We start from the raw sequence: 17924 nt of genomic DNA on the forward strand, positions 1-17924 counted from the left end.
AATGCTGTCAGGTTCCCCCCCCCCTCGTGTGTTCACCAGCTATCAGTCAAGAGCATACGGCCAGGTACTGGATGTAATGAAGAGACATATACTATGTCCAGTAGCTATTGATGGCTTCAGTTTTCATGCATTTGTCAAATCCTGGTGATGTGATGCCCATAACTATTACCTTGTGATAGCCAGTTCCATAGTACACTACAGCAATGACTTGTGTGAAGACATACTCGAGTGTAAAGAGCTCCCTACTCGTAGAAAGGAGAAGGGGTGTGTGTATTAATGTCAAGAAGGCTATTCTGAACGGTGCTCCCGTGTGCTTCGATTTTCTGTGAGCAGAGCCTTCTCTATGTGAGGCCATTCAAATATGCGACCTCCAGAACATGAAGCTTTTCTGTCCGTTGTATAAAATGCCCTTGACTGATAGCTTCAGATTCATCCCTCCTAAAACGACGACTTTATTGCTTTCGTATTCATATCCTAGGGAGGATGCGCTACAAGGCTGCAGCCAATGAGACTCTAGGACGGGCGGGCTCTTATTACGTCAACAATCAGCGCGGCAATTTGCCCTGAGCCGCGACGTTCCTCTCCCCGGCATCATTGTGACGTCTATAAGCAGCAACGCCTTCTGGGTAAAACGTTGGCGGCGTACCCACCAATTTTCAACAGGAGACCGGGGAGGCGCGCCTGGGACTTGATTGACAAGCGGCTTAGCTACTTGCGATGGCGCTGTGAGCGGCGGGGCGGGAGGGACGATTCGCGGGGTCCAATTAAAGCTCGCAATCCGAAGAGGGGAAGCGGCGTTATCGGAGGGAACGGGTTTCGCGCCCCGCTTTCGAGGGAAAGGCTGTTGTTCCTCTTGATTCCGGGTTCCGGTGGCCAAAGTAGCCGAGACACGCTGCCCCCCTTCCCGCCTGGTTTTCAAGGGGTGGGGCTGGGAGAATGAATTTGGTGGCGAGGTTGGTACCTTGGCGGGCGGGAGGGAGGGAAGCCGCGAGCGAAGGGCTTTTTGCTTCTTGTTGCCATGGCAACGCAACGTGTTTTCCACCCCCCTCCCCACCGTCGCGAGCCGCCTTGTCGCGATATTTGCCGCAGCGAGCGTGCGCACTGGCTCCGGGTAGCGCGCGGCATCCCCTTCCCCCATCCCGTCGCAAAAGCATTTGGTAGCCGACCGATTCCTCTTGTCTTTCGAGTCGGGGATTTCAGCTTTTTATTGTTATTATTATTATTATTATTATTATTATTATTATTATTATTAGTTACATCTTGTTTTGTTGATAGTTGCCTTGGACCTTGTAGGCGAGGGAAAAGGAAGGAAGAATAATGCGTGTCCCCGCTTAGGTTCTCAAGGCTGCTTGTGGAAGTGAATAATGCCATTTTTAGATTTATAATGTAAGCAACTTTAGCACATCGAATAATGTAAGCTTGCAACCAAGGTGAATAGCAGCCCAGCGTTCACCTTAAAGGATGGAGTGAAAGCTAGAGACCCTACTTATGTAGGAGGACACACACAGAGTTGAGTTTTCGGGCTGTGATGCTCCAGGCCATCTTCATAAACGTTAGGAAGTGATCCTTGGTGAGGTGGGCTGCCACTACAGAGCACAGAGCCATAGCTTAGTGGTGCAGCAAATGCCTTCCCTGCACACATTTCCAGATTGCTTCTTGGTATCTTGTAGGCAGGGCAGGGAATGCCATCTCTGAAGCCATGCAGAGCCTCTACCAACAGAGCTTTCCAAACTGTTGCAACACCTTAGTGTCTCAGCTGCAATGTGTTTGTGTGTCATGCGAATGCTCCCCATGCTCCTTACCAGGGCTGGAAAGGGGTTAGTTTAACCTCTGGTTTGCTAGTAAAACTGAATTACTGTGTCATAGAATTGTAAGAGTTGGAAGGGACCCTGAGGGTCATCTAGTCCAACCCCCTGCAATGCAGGAATATGCAGCTGCCCCATACAGGGATTGAACCTGCAACCTTGGCATTATGAGCACCATGCTCTAACCAAGCGAGCCATCACTAAATGATGCATGTCTAAAAAGTGTGTCACCAGCCTGAGAAGTTTGGAAAGCTGCAGTCTACCATAGTACAGAACAAGATGGTTTAATGGTCTGACTTTGTAGAAAGCAGGTTTTTTGTGTTCATTTTTTTGTGTTCCCGTAGCCGTTAGGAATGCAGAAGTCTATTTTAAGAATATAATATACATATATCAGGGAAATGGTGAACTAAAAAGAGCAGAAGGGAGTCTTGATGGCAGACAGAGTATACTGTTTTGTCATTGTAGCCTCTAGTCCAAGTGTGGCAAACATTTGGCCCTCCAAGGTGCTGGAAGAACTATAGCACCCCTCATTCCTGGCAGTTGGCCATGCTTGCCAGGGCTGATGGGAATGGTAGTTCAGCAACGTCTGGAGGGCCAAAGCTTTCCTACACCAGCCCTAGCCCAAATACAATCATAAATCCATCATAAATCTTAAAACTAAGACTGGACATTTCATGAAATCAATTCTCATTCTGTTTTCTTCATCAGCAAGGTGACATATACCTACCCACTAAGATATGCTACAAAACTAAAATTGTGTGTTTTTTAAGAGAAAAAAAACCATACCTGACTACATTTGTCTTTATCATCTAGAACTGAGCTTCCTGTTGACAAAACCAAGAGAAAGAAAAGAAGAGACTTGACTGAAGAACAGAAGCAAGAAATTAAAGATGCTTTTGAGTTGTTTGACACAGATAAAGACAGAGCTATAGATTATCACGAACTGAAGGCAATTGATTTTTTCATAAAAATATTGGTATTTTGCTTTATAATTGTACAGTCTTGTATAAATATGTGTTAGCTACATATTGTGACACATTTTTCTGTGGTATACATGCTATGAACAAAGATGGCTGATTCATACAGAGTAAAACTGTATGTGGTGTAATAGCATTTATATAGCACTTGTTGAATATTCAGTAATATTATATATTATAATATAATATAATATAATATTAGTAATCTTTGTAACCTCCTTATGAGATAGGCTGCTATTGCCCCCGTTGTGTAGAGGAGGCTGAGATTGTAAGGAAATAGTTTGCATGTAGTGAGGTTTGAACTAGTTTTATAGCTCACACTTTAGCAACTTCACTGCAGCAGCTCTTGAATTGGTGTTTTTAATGTTTGCTGTCTGTTTCTATGATGTTTAAACCAGCCATAAGGCAGAAGCACTTAAAAGTAAATACTAGGAAAGATGCATGCCCCTTGGTGCTCATAGTTAAATAGATCTGCATTCCAGGGAAAACTATAGATCTAGAATTTTAGCATTGTGGTATGGTATACATAGCCTGTTTCTCTTTGTCAGAAACATCTTAAGGCTGCTATGTGGAGTTATGTGCGATACATTAATGTCCTAAGAACCTTGATGTCAGTGGTTCTCCTGCAATACAATCCTATACTTGTTTGCTCTGAGGAAAGTCTCCATGATTTCAGTAAGGCTTAATCCCATGCAGCCTTGATATAATAAACATAATTTTCAAAATGTCATACTGTCAAATCTTCTGCTCTCATTTTGTAAGAGCCAAAGGCAGCTTGGGTGGGAAATTTATTCCATCTGGTTGCCATCCCAGAGTGTCTTTTTCATAGAGCTATTTTTTTCTTGTTCTTTTCTCACAAAAATTCACTTTTGGAACTTGGAGAGATAGAAGTTGTTGCTGAACTGTTTAGGATACTGACAGCACAAACCAATACATTTCTACTCAGTCAGCATGCTTATTTTGTAATGTCAGTAAACAAGAGGTTAAACAAGGATGGCAAGTTGGTAATCTGCGGGTGCACCCAGTTCTCTCCATTCACTCCAGCAGTAGCATAGAATAAAATATTATGCTCCTTCAGCATTTGGCTTGATCACCCCTGCTCTCCTGAAAAAGTGCTGGCAAGGCCAAAAGTATAGCAAAAGAGTTACCTTTGTCTCCCTCCACTGGTAAACCTCCACCCAAAAAACAGGAAATCACCATAGTGGCTCCTGTGGGATCGCAGGATCACGTTAACTCTCATCTATCAAAGTAGCACTTCAGGTGCTGCTTTTGGAGGCACCAGACCTTGGCTGGAGATCAGGAAATGTTGTTGTTTAGTCATTTAGTCGTGTCCGACTCTTCGTGACCCCATGGACCAGAGCACGCCAGACCAGTAAATATAGATCCATAAATGATGTGCAGAGTGCTGTTTGGCTTGGCTTCAGAGCACCCATTTTGCTCAGGAATCTGAGATTGTTCAAGAGATCTCTGCAGTGTTGCAGGAGCCTCTTGGTAATGTCCTGTTTGCTGCCAAGAGGGAAGTATTGCTTCTCCCACTCTGGACGCCAGATGTGTCAGCTTGGGTACGGCAATCATGTTCTGTCCCCCCCAGACAGCCAAGCACTTAAAACTGCACAAACTCCAATTTTTTTTGTCCTCCAGGCATTTGTGGAAAAGTGGACAGACTTTCAGAAATGTTAAACCATTTGGAAGTTTTATCTTTACAATCCCATACATCTACCTAGGATTTCTTTTCTTTAGTATCATCTAGGAAATTCTCATGTGAGTAAAAATGTCATTTGTTCTCATCAACTTGCTATTGCAGTCAATATGAACTACGGTGAATAAATGGTTTGTGAGTCAACATTGTTGCATTTCTGTCTTTTCCCAAAAGGTGGCAATGAGAGCCTTAGGTTTTGATGTGAAAAAAGCAGATGTTCTAAAGATACTTAAAGATTATGATCGGGAAGGAACTGGGAAAATCACCTTTGAAGATTTTAATGAAGTTGGTGAGTATTGGATTTTAAACATTTATTGACAGGAGGAAATTTGGCAATAATTGATAGCTGGAAATTTAGCTGGTCTGATTCTTAATGGATGGGTATGCAAATGTATCGGGGATAACAGATGAGCCGTTTAATGTTTACAACATTGTGTCCCCCCCTCCAAATAAATAAATAAATGGAGAACTATCAAAATTTTGCTTTGACCCTCTGCCTGCACTTTCTTTTCTTCTATCCCACCTTTATCTGCCAGTAGTTATGAAACTGAACAAAGGGGATAGATGACCTTAAACTTTACTAGCATTCCATAGTTTTTCATGTCCTGCTATATCCCCCCAATATCCTTTTAAAATCTAATTTATTTATTTTTTCTGTATCCACGACTTTTTTTATAAAAAAAAACCTATTGGACTATGGAAAAGTAATTATTATGTTGTGGCAATTTTTGTATTTAACTTTGGCAGCCATATGTAGAAGATTCCTACAATATTTGCTTTTGCTATAGAAAGATGAAAAGAGAGAGTGGGCTTTCTGCAGAAATGAAGTATAACTACTCGGTTACCTTGCTAAGTATTCAGTAAGTTGTGACATTTTCCATTTCTTCACTTCCTATGTGGAGTTCAAATCCATGCAGTTGAGGTTACTACATGTACGTACAACCCCCCACCCCCCGCCTCTTTAGGTAGATGATGAAAGCTAATCTTTTAAATTCTTTGGGTCAGAAACCTGAGGGTTTGGAATAGAGTTAGAGCATTTCAATGCAGAATTATTTTTTCACCAACAGAAGTAGAGTTACTTTCATAGAAATAGACCAGATCTCCCAATTGTTTTCATTTTAGTGACAGACTGGATACTTGAGAGAGATCCTCATGAAGAGATACTCAAGGCATTTAAATTGTTTGATGATGATGATTCGGGTAAAATAAGCCTGAGAAACCTGCGCCGTGTAGCTAGAGAACTTGGGGAAAACATGACTGATGAAGAACTTCGGGCAATGATTGAAGAATTTGATAAAGATGGTGATGGAGAAAGTAAGTTCTAAAGATGCTGTGTTCATGTGCTAATCATAAATATGATATAGAAATAGTGCATTGAATTTGTTTCCCATGTGATGATTTTATGGTCAAGCAAGTGACTGATTTTCCCTCCAGGAAATGTAATCCTATATACTACCCATGGATTTGGGAATGAAATTCAATTTCTCCCTATTAAAGTATGAAATTATATGGCATAGGTTATACATGAATGTATTGGCCTTTTCTGTTATTTTGCAATGAATAAATATAACGGGTGAATTATTGTCTGCCTACAATGCTGTTGAATTTCTTGATTTCTGAAGAAGATTCTATGGTTATTTTTTAGTGACTTATATTGCAAAGTCACTAAAAAATAACCATAGAATCTTCTTCAGAAATCAAGAAATTTAAGTGTACCTTCAAATTTAGAAGACAAGGCCAAGAGGATTTGGGGCTTATAGCAATATGCAGCATGAAATGATAGCAGCAGATATATATATGTTTATATATAAGCAATAACCAACTAGTTTCTTTTAGTAAAGCTAAATTATTTTAATTTCATGCGATAATTGCTTGCTCTGAGGATTTCATACCAAGTTAATCCTTCAAAAGGGTCCACTACAGACTTTCCAAATGAATGTTAATTTGCTTTAATATTTTTGAGAGAATTTCAGTATTTAGCCTCCTTCAGACTGCAAAAAGGAGCTTATTTGATTGATAAAAGCTTTCAAGTAAGATATGCAGTCAATACTTACCTGTTTTCTTTGTTTTTTTCAGTCAATCAGGAAGAATTTATTGCCATCATGACTGGAGATGTTTAACGGTACAAGAAAAGAAATGAACTTGGCACAAAAAGGAAGGATTATCGGCTTTCAGCATTGAAGCTACCACCTTTCTGTTTAAGTTAATTTCTGTAGCAGGAGCCATGCAAAAAATAATTTTCCTCAAAGGACCAAAAGAAACACAAAATCTATGTACTAAGAGGTTGATATTTTATATCATTAAATTTTAGATTAAGCAGTGTTACGTTTGAGTACTCATTTGTAAAATAGCTTTGTATAAGAATTTTAAATTAAATCATAGTATAAAACCTTTTGAAGTTGACATTATTTTAGCATTAGCCGTGGCCTTAGTTTTTATATAAGAGTTTAAGAGACATCCATTTTAATAAAGTATTCTTTTTATATTCTGTAACCCTTGTTGGAGTGTTTAATCCAAATGGATTGTGGTTGTAATTGTCAGCTGTAGTACTGCTTAATTTGGTGGTGAAATCACATTTGGCCTTTTAGGTTATTCTTTTGTTGTGCAGCAGTAATTGTAAACTATTTATTGCATTACATTTTGTGTCACTCCTTTCCCCCAAGGGTTTTACTCCCAAAGCCTTTCTCAAGAATGAGTATAGCTGCAAGGCAGCAGAGTTCTAGGATCAGTTTACCATCTCCTAGATGCGCTACCTTCCCAGGTTCATGAGCCCCACTTACCCATCATTTTCCTCTATGGCCTGTACGGTAACCACCTTCTTGACTGTTGGACCCACTATTGCTGTCATCCGCTCAATACTCCGGAGCCTGTCTTCACATGCAGAGGAAGACCCTAACGCACTGAAGGTTTTAGACCCATCAGCTACCATTGGGGTGTATGAGGTGTTAGGGGAGGGGTGGAACCTCTGATGAGGGTCATGTGCTTCTGTGGTCCTTTGTCCACCACCCTGCACTCAGCTCTTGCCTGTGGCTCCTAGAAGCTTTCAGCATGCAAGTAGCCACACCCTGGGAAATGGCTTCAACTGTCCAGCTAAACCAGGTAAAATAAACAGAAAAGTAACTGAGTTCCATTACTTTTGTTAGGTCTACACTTGAGAATGACTTGGGGAAATAACTTGAAATCTTAGAAGAGGCAAACTGCCTTCTAGCTACTTCCTTTTTCTTGGGGAAACTAGCTGTAACCTCAGTATACAGTGGTACCTCAGGTTACAGATGCTTCAGGTTACAGATGTTTCAGGTTACAGACTCCGCTAACCCAGAAATAGTACCTCGGGTTAAGAACTTTGCTTCAGGATGAGAACAGAAATCGTGCAGCGGCAGCAGCGGGAGGCCCCATTAGCTAAAGTGGTGCTTCAGGTTAAGAACAGTTTCAGGTTAAGAACGGACCTCTGGAACGAATTAAGTTCTTAACCCAAGGTACCACTGTAAAAGGTTAGATATGTTGCATAAAATGCATTCCTGATTGATCCCATCAGAGGCTATGTTCTTAAGCTATCATACCGTTTTTGTTTGTCTTTTGCATGCTTTATGTGTGTTCTGTTAAGTCTTCTTCCATTTGGCTAGATGTGTCATTGCTGTAGACACCCTTTCAGCAACTTCGAGGTTAGGTACCACATGTTACTGGGAGATAACGTTTTGATGTTGATGCTCAGAATCTTAAGGTTATTTTTTTTAGAGCAAAGCTTGCTTTAGTTGTTTGAGAGATGCATTTCACTTCATATATCCGAACACAAGATAACCTTGTTTCTTTGAAGTTTAAACAACAAAGTTGAAAGCATAATGCAAGGATGCCAGATGGCCCTGCTAACATCAATCCTAGTGTTGGGGGGAAAATGGCTTGCATGTCATGAAGGGAGAAGAAGCAAGTGATTCACACATTCTTCACCCTATGTTAGGTGTTCCTGTAAATCAGGCATAGGGAACCTGTGGCCAAATTAGCCTAGCAGGGATGCTAATTGGGCCTATGAGGTAATTCTTCCCTAGCCAAGCCTACCTGTCCCACACTGAATGCCATATGATGCCCAGTGTGGAGCAGATAAAACCCTACAAAGTGCACTCCCAATTATTCCTCTGCAAGCAAGGCTTCCGCTGGGCATCTTTTAAATTTGGAGCCAAAGTCCTAATGAAATGAGTTTCTCTCAGGAGCTACAAGTAGAGCTGATCCCTGCCAAGTCAAGTCTCTTGGCAAGTTGGAGTGGAAAGATGGCAAGCAGAGAAGTAGTTAAACATCCTTTTCCTCCCCACTTTTCCTAATCAGAGCATTTGAAAGCTGCTTTCTAGGGGAAAAGATGCCAGAACAACTAATATGCACATTATAATGGTAAGAGAGGCACTGTACATTCTTCCAAGCTTTTCAAACACTCCCATCACCCTCTGCCAGCTTGGCCAGTGACTAGAGATAATAGGAATTGTAGTCCATAGGGCCACAGCAGCTCTACTTCCAAGTAAGCTCTTAAAAGTATACACAGTTGCGAGAGTCCACTGTGTTCTCTGCACTTCTTGTCTGTGCAGTCAGACTGACAAATATTTATTTAAAAGTAGGATAGATAAGACACTTGTTGCTTGACTTCATTCTGGGTTCCTGATATTCAAATGATGTGCTAACATGTACAGAAGACAAATGGGGTGCATAGCCCAGTTGGCAGAGCGTATGACTCTTAACCACAGGGTTGTGGATTTGAGCCCCACGTTGGGCCAAAAATTTCTGCGTTGCAGGGGGTTGAGCTAGATGACCCTCGTGTTCTCTTCAAAACATTGCAGTGAAGAGTGAGAGAAAAAGGTGCCAGAGCGCACCTCTTTGGGCTGGGTGTGTGTCTCCTCGCGAGCCAGAGGCTTGTTGAGACTGCTTCACTGAGGCACAGAGAGGTTTCCAGAGTAGGATGGGGGCTTTCTCAGCTGAAGTGCGGCTTTCCCAGTGTCAGCTGTTAGCTGGAAGGCTGCAGAACCTCAGCAAAGGCCCGCTGCACCTCTGTCTCACGAGGAGACCTCAGGATGTCCCCATCGGGTTCTGGGGAGGGTCTCCTCGTGAGCCAGAGGCCCAGCGGGTCTTTGCTGAAGCTGGCCATGTCTCTCCCCACACTTCCGGGGCCCAGCTGAGGGCTGTTGGAATGCCTTTCCAGAAAGTTCCAGCTGGAGGGGAAAAAAAGTTCTTTCCTCTATGTAGGGATGATTGCTGGGTCCAGAGGGAGGACACTCCCCACCCGCAGGCAGCCTCAGCCTGCCTGCATGCATGACCTTGGGGTGCGGGGCACACTCCCCCTCACAGACAAAGTCACAACTGTCTGAACATCATGCCCTGTGTCTAACCTTTTGCAGTCTCAGTAGTCTGTGGTGCCCTGTCTGTAACCTTTGTCTCTGAGACCTTTTGTCTCCTTCGTCATACACTGTGCAAGGGGAAAATGACGCGGTGGAAACAGGTGCCAAAATAACTTTGTACCACCCCACAATCTCAGGACTGGAAGATGTGTAAAGGTCACAGCCCAAAATGTATCTGCCTGGGTTTGCATATTTGTGTCAATAAAAGGAGGCTCCATAGAGCTGGCTGGCAGCTTGCATGCAGCTCACCTGTGTGCAGCTCACCTGTATTATCAACTCCTGCCTCACGCTCAGTCCTCATTGCACTGTTGGGAGGGTCCTCCCCTTAGGATTTTTCTTTTTTTCTTGACATTTTTGGCACTTCTGCAAACCTTCTCCCACAAGCTGGCCGCTGCAAATGCTGTGATGAAAATTGCTCCCACTTTCTTTTTCTTTTTTCCTATTCTCCAGCATTCAATGGGAAAGAAAATGAAAATTCAAAAATTAGGAAATTTCTAATGGATGGGGCGCAGGGTTTTTGATGCACTTGCCTTCCTTTCAAAGTTGCGAGGGGAGAGTGCCCGTTATTTCATTCTACAAATCACTTCTTCAGTTGTGTACACTCGATACTTTCTTGGGAGCCTGCACTTCTTGAAAACATGACATCTACCACTCGCTATTTTGTAAGTACTGGAAAGTGGAGAGGCTGCTTACTGTGTGTCTGACAACTGCTCATAAAAAAGTGAAGTATTTTCACTTTTTAAAGAAATCAGTGCTGCAGTATTATCTAAATAAAAAACAGAAAAGAAAAAGAAGGTCTTCACTTGAAAAGAAAACCAGCGAGTGCACTGACCGCGTGCTTGACAGCCATTCTTCCATGTTTCCCACGTGTCAATTTCCCAGTTAAAGTTCAGGGGAAGAAGTCATGAGGTAACTTTTTTCCCCCAGGTCAGCTTGAGGGGGTTGGTTCCAGGCATGGGAGATTATTTTACTTGTTTCATAAAATTTATATACCTCAACTGTAAAAGCAAACCTCAATGCAGTTTTCAAACAGGAAAAAACTCTAAAATCAACAGTAAAAACAGTTAAAGATAGTTTTTTAGAACGTTGATAAAATATTTAAAATCAACAATAAGCAAAAAAAATAAAATGGATTAGAGCACATGTCAATATTTTACAAAGGCTCGCCTAAATAGGAATTATTTTAGTAGGTGCCGAAGAGAACAGTGAAGGTGTCTGCCTGATGTCAATAGGCAGGGAATTCCAAAGGAACAATGTGCCACCTGTGGCAGTGCCAATTCTGCAGATCAAAGTCACCAAATGGACATATATGAGGTAAGGCAATTTCACAGGTAAAAGCACATCTGCTTTATGGGAAGAAAAGCACATGTGCACTAGCAGATCTCTGCCTGGATGGTGCTGTTTTGGCTGCAGAAGAAACCACATTCATCTCTGAAACAGAAGGAATGATTTACTGCTTTCTTTAACTGTGTTTGGATATTGTTGGATTTTCTTAATGACTAAATGAGGAAAGCAACCAGTGCAGAAGGGAGAACAATTTGTCTTGTACTAGAATTAGCCGGCGCAGAAGCCAGAGCTCGTTCTACTGTTGTATTTTTTCATTAGGTCAAGAGTTTCATCAGATAGCGGCTGTCGTCAGCAAAACCTTCCAGACATCATTTCTGTACCAGTCTTGGGAGATAATTGCCACTATAGCAAGTCTGCAGGGACATTCGGAAGGTTTTCATCATTGGTTAACAAAAGGAAAATGGTCTCTCTGAGAAAAAAGAGAGGTCAGTGTTTCAAGATCTTCCTTCATCCCCACATTATATCAAGGGAAAATCTGTACAAATCCAATTGGGTAGTTTTGCTACAATATCAAAGCTGAACAGGAGGTCACGCGAAGCTTCAAAAATCTATACAGAGGATTGTTTGCTTTTCTGTCTAGCAAAAACATGCTACAGGCACTATCTATTAGCTGTGGACTAGTAAGCATTGCATCTCAAAAACGTAAGACAACTTGCTTCTTAATGCCATGCACACACCATGAATATGACTTAAATATCTCTTTGTTGCATAATCCTGACATTGAACTCCATACTATTTTTAACAGAAAACTCAAAGATCCACCCTACTCCACTGACAAAACCGCCTCCCCAACCCAAGTTATTCTAAAAGTGTTTGAAAACTATTATTAATCCACCTCAAATATGCTGGCACACTTTTGCCAAGATATTAATACCGCTATGAGTTTGTGAATACAAGGACAGTTTGGTGGAGAGGACGTAGACTCTATGAGAGACCCTTTTGTGCCTGGATCCAGCACAGATTCACATGCTGGAATAGCCATTCCAGACAGGCCATTAAGAAAACCAAGGAAATGGGGCTTTGTGCCAGATGACAAATGGGTAAGGCTCCTCCTCCAGCACTTAGATATGAGACTAGGCCTGTGTGACGTATCAGAGTTGTCATGACAGAGACTAAAATTTTAGGGCAAAATTAGCTGTTATGTGAGCCAGGAAGGGGAGAAAAAGTAGCAAGCCAAGCGTAAGATTTATCTCGGTTTTTGAATGTCTCTGTTGATGAACATTTCGGAACTCAAACGCTGGAAGTAAATGCTTTGGTTTTCGAACGCTTTTCGGAAGTTGAACACCCCATGCAGCTTCCGTATTGAGTTTTCTGTAAGTAAATGCTTCGGTTTTCGAATGTTTCGGAACTCGATCGGTCTTCCAGAACGGATTATGTTCAAAAACCGAGGTACCACTGTACTTGATAATCAGATAGTGCTAATATTCTTTACTTGGACATCATTAATTTAACCAATGCACAACTGTACTCATTCAACATGCCCATTTTATAATTTTGTTTTTATCTTTTATATATTATCTGTTGTTATATTTGTTCTCTCTGTTTTATATACATCATAACAGGAAATTACTCTAAAAATTATCTTAGAGTGCGACAAGGTTTATGAAACTCACCAATTACAAAGGGAGATGAATTATCTTTACTTTTCAAGACACAATGCTTTAATGTTAGAACTCATTTTTAGTGTGTGCACATGCTACCTATTAATTCCCACCATATCCCCCAAATCCTTTTTAAAACTATGTAGTTGTAGGTCTGCGCTTATTTTGCATTGTTATACTATTTGAGGAACTTGGTACATATCAACGGTAAATCCAATGTAATGGATTGAGTATTCTGTTAACGTGATGAAATACTTAGCAGGTAGATTTCCATTTTTGCGCTTGTATCTGGACTGGTGGGGCTTCTGATGTGATTGCTTAATGAAGCAATTCAGTACTGAAGAAACAGCATATCTTGCATGATATTATTAAAGTGGCATACAAAGCTTAATTAAATCTCTTCAAGCATTCATTTTTACGAGTGGGAGAGAACTTTGAATGTAACAATCAAGGTTGCTATAGTGGATTAGCACAGATATATTTAGAAGTTGAACAGCATAGATTTTAGCTTTTCCCCCCACTAGGGGGACCTATTGTTATTATATAGCAGCATCTGAAGAAGAAATGAAGGGAAAAAGTGGTCTTTTAACTCTGTCAGTGCATTGACACCTTAAAAGGTATAGAGTTTTTCACCCGTTGTAATCTTTGATTTTTTTAGACATCTAATTTTTAAAGAAAAATTTCTTTATAGCACCACAGACAAAAAGTGAACATTTTAAAATCTACACACGTTTGATCTTTTTTGTGTTCTATAAAATACATTCTTCATAAGGAAAGAAACTGGCATTATGTGAGTTTAACTCACTTCTTTATTTATTTTACTGAGAAAGCTAAGATTGCTCCATTCAGCTCATGGACAACCAATAAAAGGAAGTGCCTCTTTGCAGCTCATAGTTAAACTATGGCACTCATTCCCACAGGAGGCAGTAAAGGCCACCAACCTAGATGGCTTTGAGAGAGAATTAGACAAATTCATGGAGAACAGGGCTATTGGTGGCTATTAGCCATGATGGCTCTGCTCTGCCTTCACAGCTGGAGGCAGCAACATGTCCAAATACCAGTTTCTAGAGACCACAGGAGGGGAAGGTAATCTTGTGTTTGAATCCCACTTGTGGGTTTCCTACAGGCATCAGGTTAGCCCCTGTGTGAATAGGATGCTGGACTAGATGGGCCATTGGCCTTCTCTTCTTACATTCTTACTTCATCCAGCTGTTTACATGTGAAAAGTGTGTGTGTGTGCGTATCTCAGTGGCGTGAGTGGATGGAGGGCAAAAGCCAAGGGAAAGATGGTTTTCCTCCTCAACAACAGTTAGTGTTTGTGCAAAGGATGTGGTATTCTATCCATAGAATCATGAGCAGAACAGAGAAAATAATCTAACACAGAGTTCTGAAAAAGCTTCTGTGAGATGGTGCCCAAGAGTACCTCTATTAGGTAAAATTCCAAAATCCATATTAGTGCAAAAATTCTGTTAGAGCAATCAAAATGTCAGGAAAATAGTGTGCAATCTTTTGCAGGTCTCATGCTTCTGCTTGTGTGAGAGGCTGAATCTAGTTTCCCCTTTCCTTCATGACACTCAACATAAGGTGTAAAATATTCCTCTGGGAGCAGAATGCATGTTTGCATGCATAAAGGCACCTTTGGATACAATCCATAGCACACACACACATGCACTTATGTGAAATGCACGTGTGTGCACACTCACAGTTGGTTGAGACAGGGCTAGGTTCAGGAACAATGGATTTTTTATTTTTTATTTTATTGTTTCTGAGCCCTGAACAGGTCTGGGGAGAGAGGTTTAAGTTGCTGGTAAACCAAGCAGGCTGCTGCTATCTCATTCTTTTCTGGGCAAAAGTCCAACTCACACAGCAGTTGCAAAGGAAAAGCAAACGCATCGCTAAATTCATCGAGAAATATTTTAACAGTATATAATCTCTGTCAAGATAAAATTGCTTTGTGATTTACATTACAATAAATCCTGACCTTGAAGCGCTGCAGACTAAGCGAAACTGCACTGAGCTTTATCCTCTCACTGAATCTGTCCATGGGAGTTGAAGTACGATGACTGTATCAATCCCACTGTTATGGTATTGGAGCGTTTATGGAGGCAGAATGTTGTACCTCAGTTGCAATGTGCACAACTGATGTAATAATTGTGGTAGGTTAATAAACAAACTGAAGGGATTCAATGTCACTAGGAATAGAACTTAATTAATGGATAAAATATTAAAAGCTTGAATTTAAACACACACATATTTTTGAAATTTCAATGGGAATTAGAAATCCAGATTGATTCAAATGCCCGCTGTGGGGTAGAAGTGCCATCACATTTTCCTACTTGTGAGGTAAAGCCTTCTTGTGAAAGCACCGCCAAGTGGTACTTTCACAAATTACAACATCCTGGGGAAAAACCATACACTTTAAGGCAGAGGAAAGCAGACAGTAGGTTAGGATCTACTGGTTAATCTTTGGGTAATTTGTACCAGATTGCTGAGTTTTTGTTCCCTGGTTATTTAAAAATAGCAATGACCAAATGGCACTACCAACACATTGGACAGTTGAAATGAAGACAGCTTGGAATAACCAGAAACTGATTTTTGAGAAAGTGAGTCCTTTTGTGGAAGAAATGTGAGCTTACTTAAGCTCTGGTACGTAAAACAAGTCCCTGCTCAGAGAATCCCTGTTCTTTAATTTTGCACCTGGCTCCAGTTGGTGGAACTGGGGGTTCTAGTAAAACACAAAGTAGATCCTATAAACGTGAAGTCTTCCCTGCTTCAGTGTGCTTTTAGTGAATCTGAGATCATCACAGGGAAACACTTAAACAAGACTAGTTTTTACCTAGGAGCACTGAGGATGCAATATCACTGTGTGGTGACTTGACCCCAAAGAATTAGCATTGGACCTAATCCTTATAAATGGGCCACTCATAGTGCATACAACTGCTCCTTTCTAAGATCCCTTATTGCTTTTTTAAATTTATACATAGCTTCCAGATTACCTGTTTATTGAGCATCCATCCCGATTTAGTTGCAGGAAGGTTAGATGACGTTGCATCAAAGCAAAGTGTTATCCCATACCTTCCAGTGCATTTCATCAACACTTTCCATATTGCACAAAGTCTGATCCTTTTGGGAAGTAGGTTTGCTGCAGAAGACCTTCCAATCAACTACAACTGAGCAATCTGAATTTGATAGTACTTAACTGAATTCCACTTGAAAATAGGGACAAGCTTGAAGGCTCCTTGGTATAGTTTTTGTGGGAGGAAAATTATATGAATCCTTATGACTCACATGTGTAAATAATAAAAGAATGGGCTGGGTGCCTGAATTCAAAATGTGGCCCTTTGCACACACTCTCGCGGGAGAGAGCCCCCAGCACAGTAATAAACAGTATCAGAATTAAGCAGCAGTATAGTGTGGAATATAGGTTGTTAAACCACTTGCATACCCTGTTTAGTCTGCTTTAAAGTTCTTGACCCCCTCTCTCTACCCCTTTACTTACTAAATCCAAAGGTGTGATCCATACATTGTTCCATGCAGCAGCAAGCTGAACACAGGTAGATTACTATTGAGTGCAAAATGCACAATATAGTTTCAAAGATGTGGTTTGAACTAGGAGCAAGTTCTGACACATCTGTCCTGGTCAGTTACATGGCTGGAAGAAGAAGAGTTTGGATCTGATATCCCGCTTTACCACTACCTGAAGGAGTCTCAAAGTGGCTAACAATCTCCTTTCCCTTCCTCCCCCACAACAAACACTCTGTGAGGTGAGTGGGGCTGAGAGACGTCAGAGAAGTGTGACTGGCCCAAGGTCACCCAGCAGCTGCATGTGGAGGAGTGGAGATGCGAACCCAGTTCACCAGATTACGAGTCTACCGCTCTTAACCACTACACCATACTGGCTCTCACTGGAAGAGAGTGAGGAAAGGAAATAGAAGAAACTTTACTTCCTCCCCCCACAGAGGAGAGGGGGCATGACCCAGCTGGGTCTAGGATATAGAACTCTCTGGTCTTAACCCCTTTCTGCTGCAACTAGCACACATACATAGTTATGTTTGACTGCAATCCCTCACAATTTTGTGTTATTACACCTGATAATTTATCCACATCTTTTTCTGACCTCAAGCTTGTCTCAGAGATCCCCAGTGAACACTCTTGCCTGGGAACTGCCAACAACCAAAGAGTTGGTCACACCTTGGGCTGTGTTATTCAGTTCCAGCAGCTCAGCCTCAGATGCCTTAGAGATCCTTAGTTGATCTGCTGCTTGGCAGGGAGGTTAACTGGTGAAGACTCAAAATGAGGGGAAAGAATGCTGCCTTAATAAACCCGGCACTGTGTTGCTACAGATTATATTTGGAGACCTTTCTGAATGTATTTTGCACATCTATTGAAAACTGTTTTGAGAGCCTCTTCAGACAATGGAGTGTAAGTATTCTAAATCAGGGGTTCCCAATGCTCCATGAATTCCATTCGGTGCTCCATAGCACGGCCTCGGTCCAGTATACCTGAAGGAGCGTCTCCACCCCCATCATTCTGCCCGGACGCTGAGGTCCAGCGCCGAGGGCCTTCTGGCGGTTCCCTCATTGCGAGAAGCAAAGCTACAGGGAACCAGGCAGAGGGCCTTCTCGGTAGTGGCGCCCGCCCTGTGGAACGCCCTTCCAGCAGATGTCAAAACGATAAACAACTACCTGACATTCAGAAGACATCTTAAGGCAGCCCTGTTCAGGGAAGTTTTTAACGTGTGATATTTTACTGTATTTTTGGTTTTTATGGAAGCCGCCCAGAGTGGCTGGGGACACCCAGCCAGATGGGCGGGGTATAAATAATAAATTATTATTATTATTATTATTATTATTATTATTATTATTATTATTATTATTATTATTATTTCTGTAAAACAGAATTAAAAAATGTATATAACACAGCACATAACAATTGCTACAACAGGCAGAAAATTGTTAAATGGTTCACCAGGACCCTCAACATTCTTCAAGTAGTTCATGCGGGAAAAAGTTTGGTAACCACTATTCTAAATAATAAGCAAATTATAATCACCTAGGGATCAACTCACAGATCCAGATCTGCTTCCCATCCACCCATATATTTCTCAACGCAGAGATTTC

At 41.4% G+C, this 17924-nt stretch overlaps 1 protein-coding gene across 2 annotated transcripts; it reads left to right on the forward strand.

Moving 5' to 3' along the window:
* Window positions 1-598: 598 nt before the first annotated feature.
* On the forward strand, window positions 599-6974 carry CETN3 (centrin 3). 2 transcript variants are annotated; one of them, XM_083465560.1, is made up of 5 exons: window positions 599-725; window positions 2619-2754; window positions 4656-4770; window positions 5604-5795; window positions 6558-6974. In XM_083465560.1, exons 1-5 carry the CDS (start codon window positions 718-720, stop codon window positions 6599-6601), a joined length of 495 nt encoding a protein of 164 aa, XP_083321686.1. In that variant the 5' UTR covers window positions 599-717; the 3' UTR covers window positions 6602-6974. The 2 variants fall into 2 exon arrangements, with proteins under 2 accessions (XP_083321686.1, XP_083321685.1); XM_083465559.1 differs by lacking the exon at window positions 599-725 and adding an exon at window positions 759-953.
* Window positions 6975-17924: the final 10950 nt, after the last annotated feature.

The sequence above is a fragment of the Podarcis liolepis genome (genome assembly GCF_965112155.1).
Source record: "Podarcis liolepis genome assembly, chromosome: 11".
Taxonomy (NCBI): domain Eukaryota; kingdom Metazoa; phylum Chordata; class Lepidosauria; order Squamata; family Lacertidae; genus Podarcis; species Podarcis liolepis.

Coding starts and splice junctions, on each gene's coding strand:
- CETN3 (XM_083465559.1), top strand. Junction 2,755..4,655: donor TAGATTATCACGAACTGAAG/GCAATTGATTTT, acceptor TTTTCCCAAAAG/GTGGCAATGAGAGCCTTAGG. Junction 5,796..6,557: donor TAAAGATGGTGATGGAGAAA/GTAAGTTCTAAA, acceptor TGTTTTTTTCAG/TCAATCAGGAAGAATTTATT.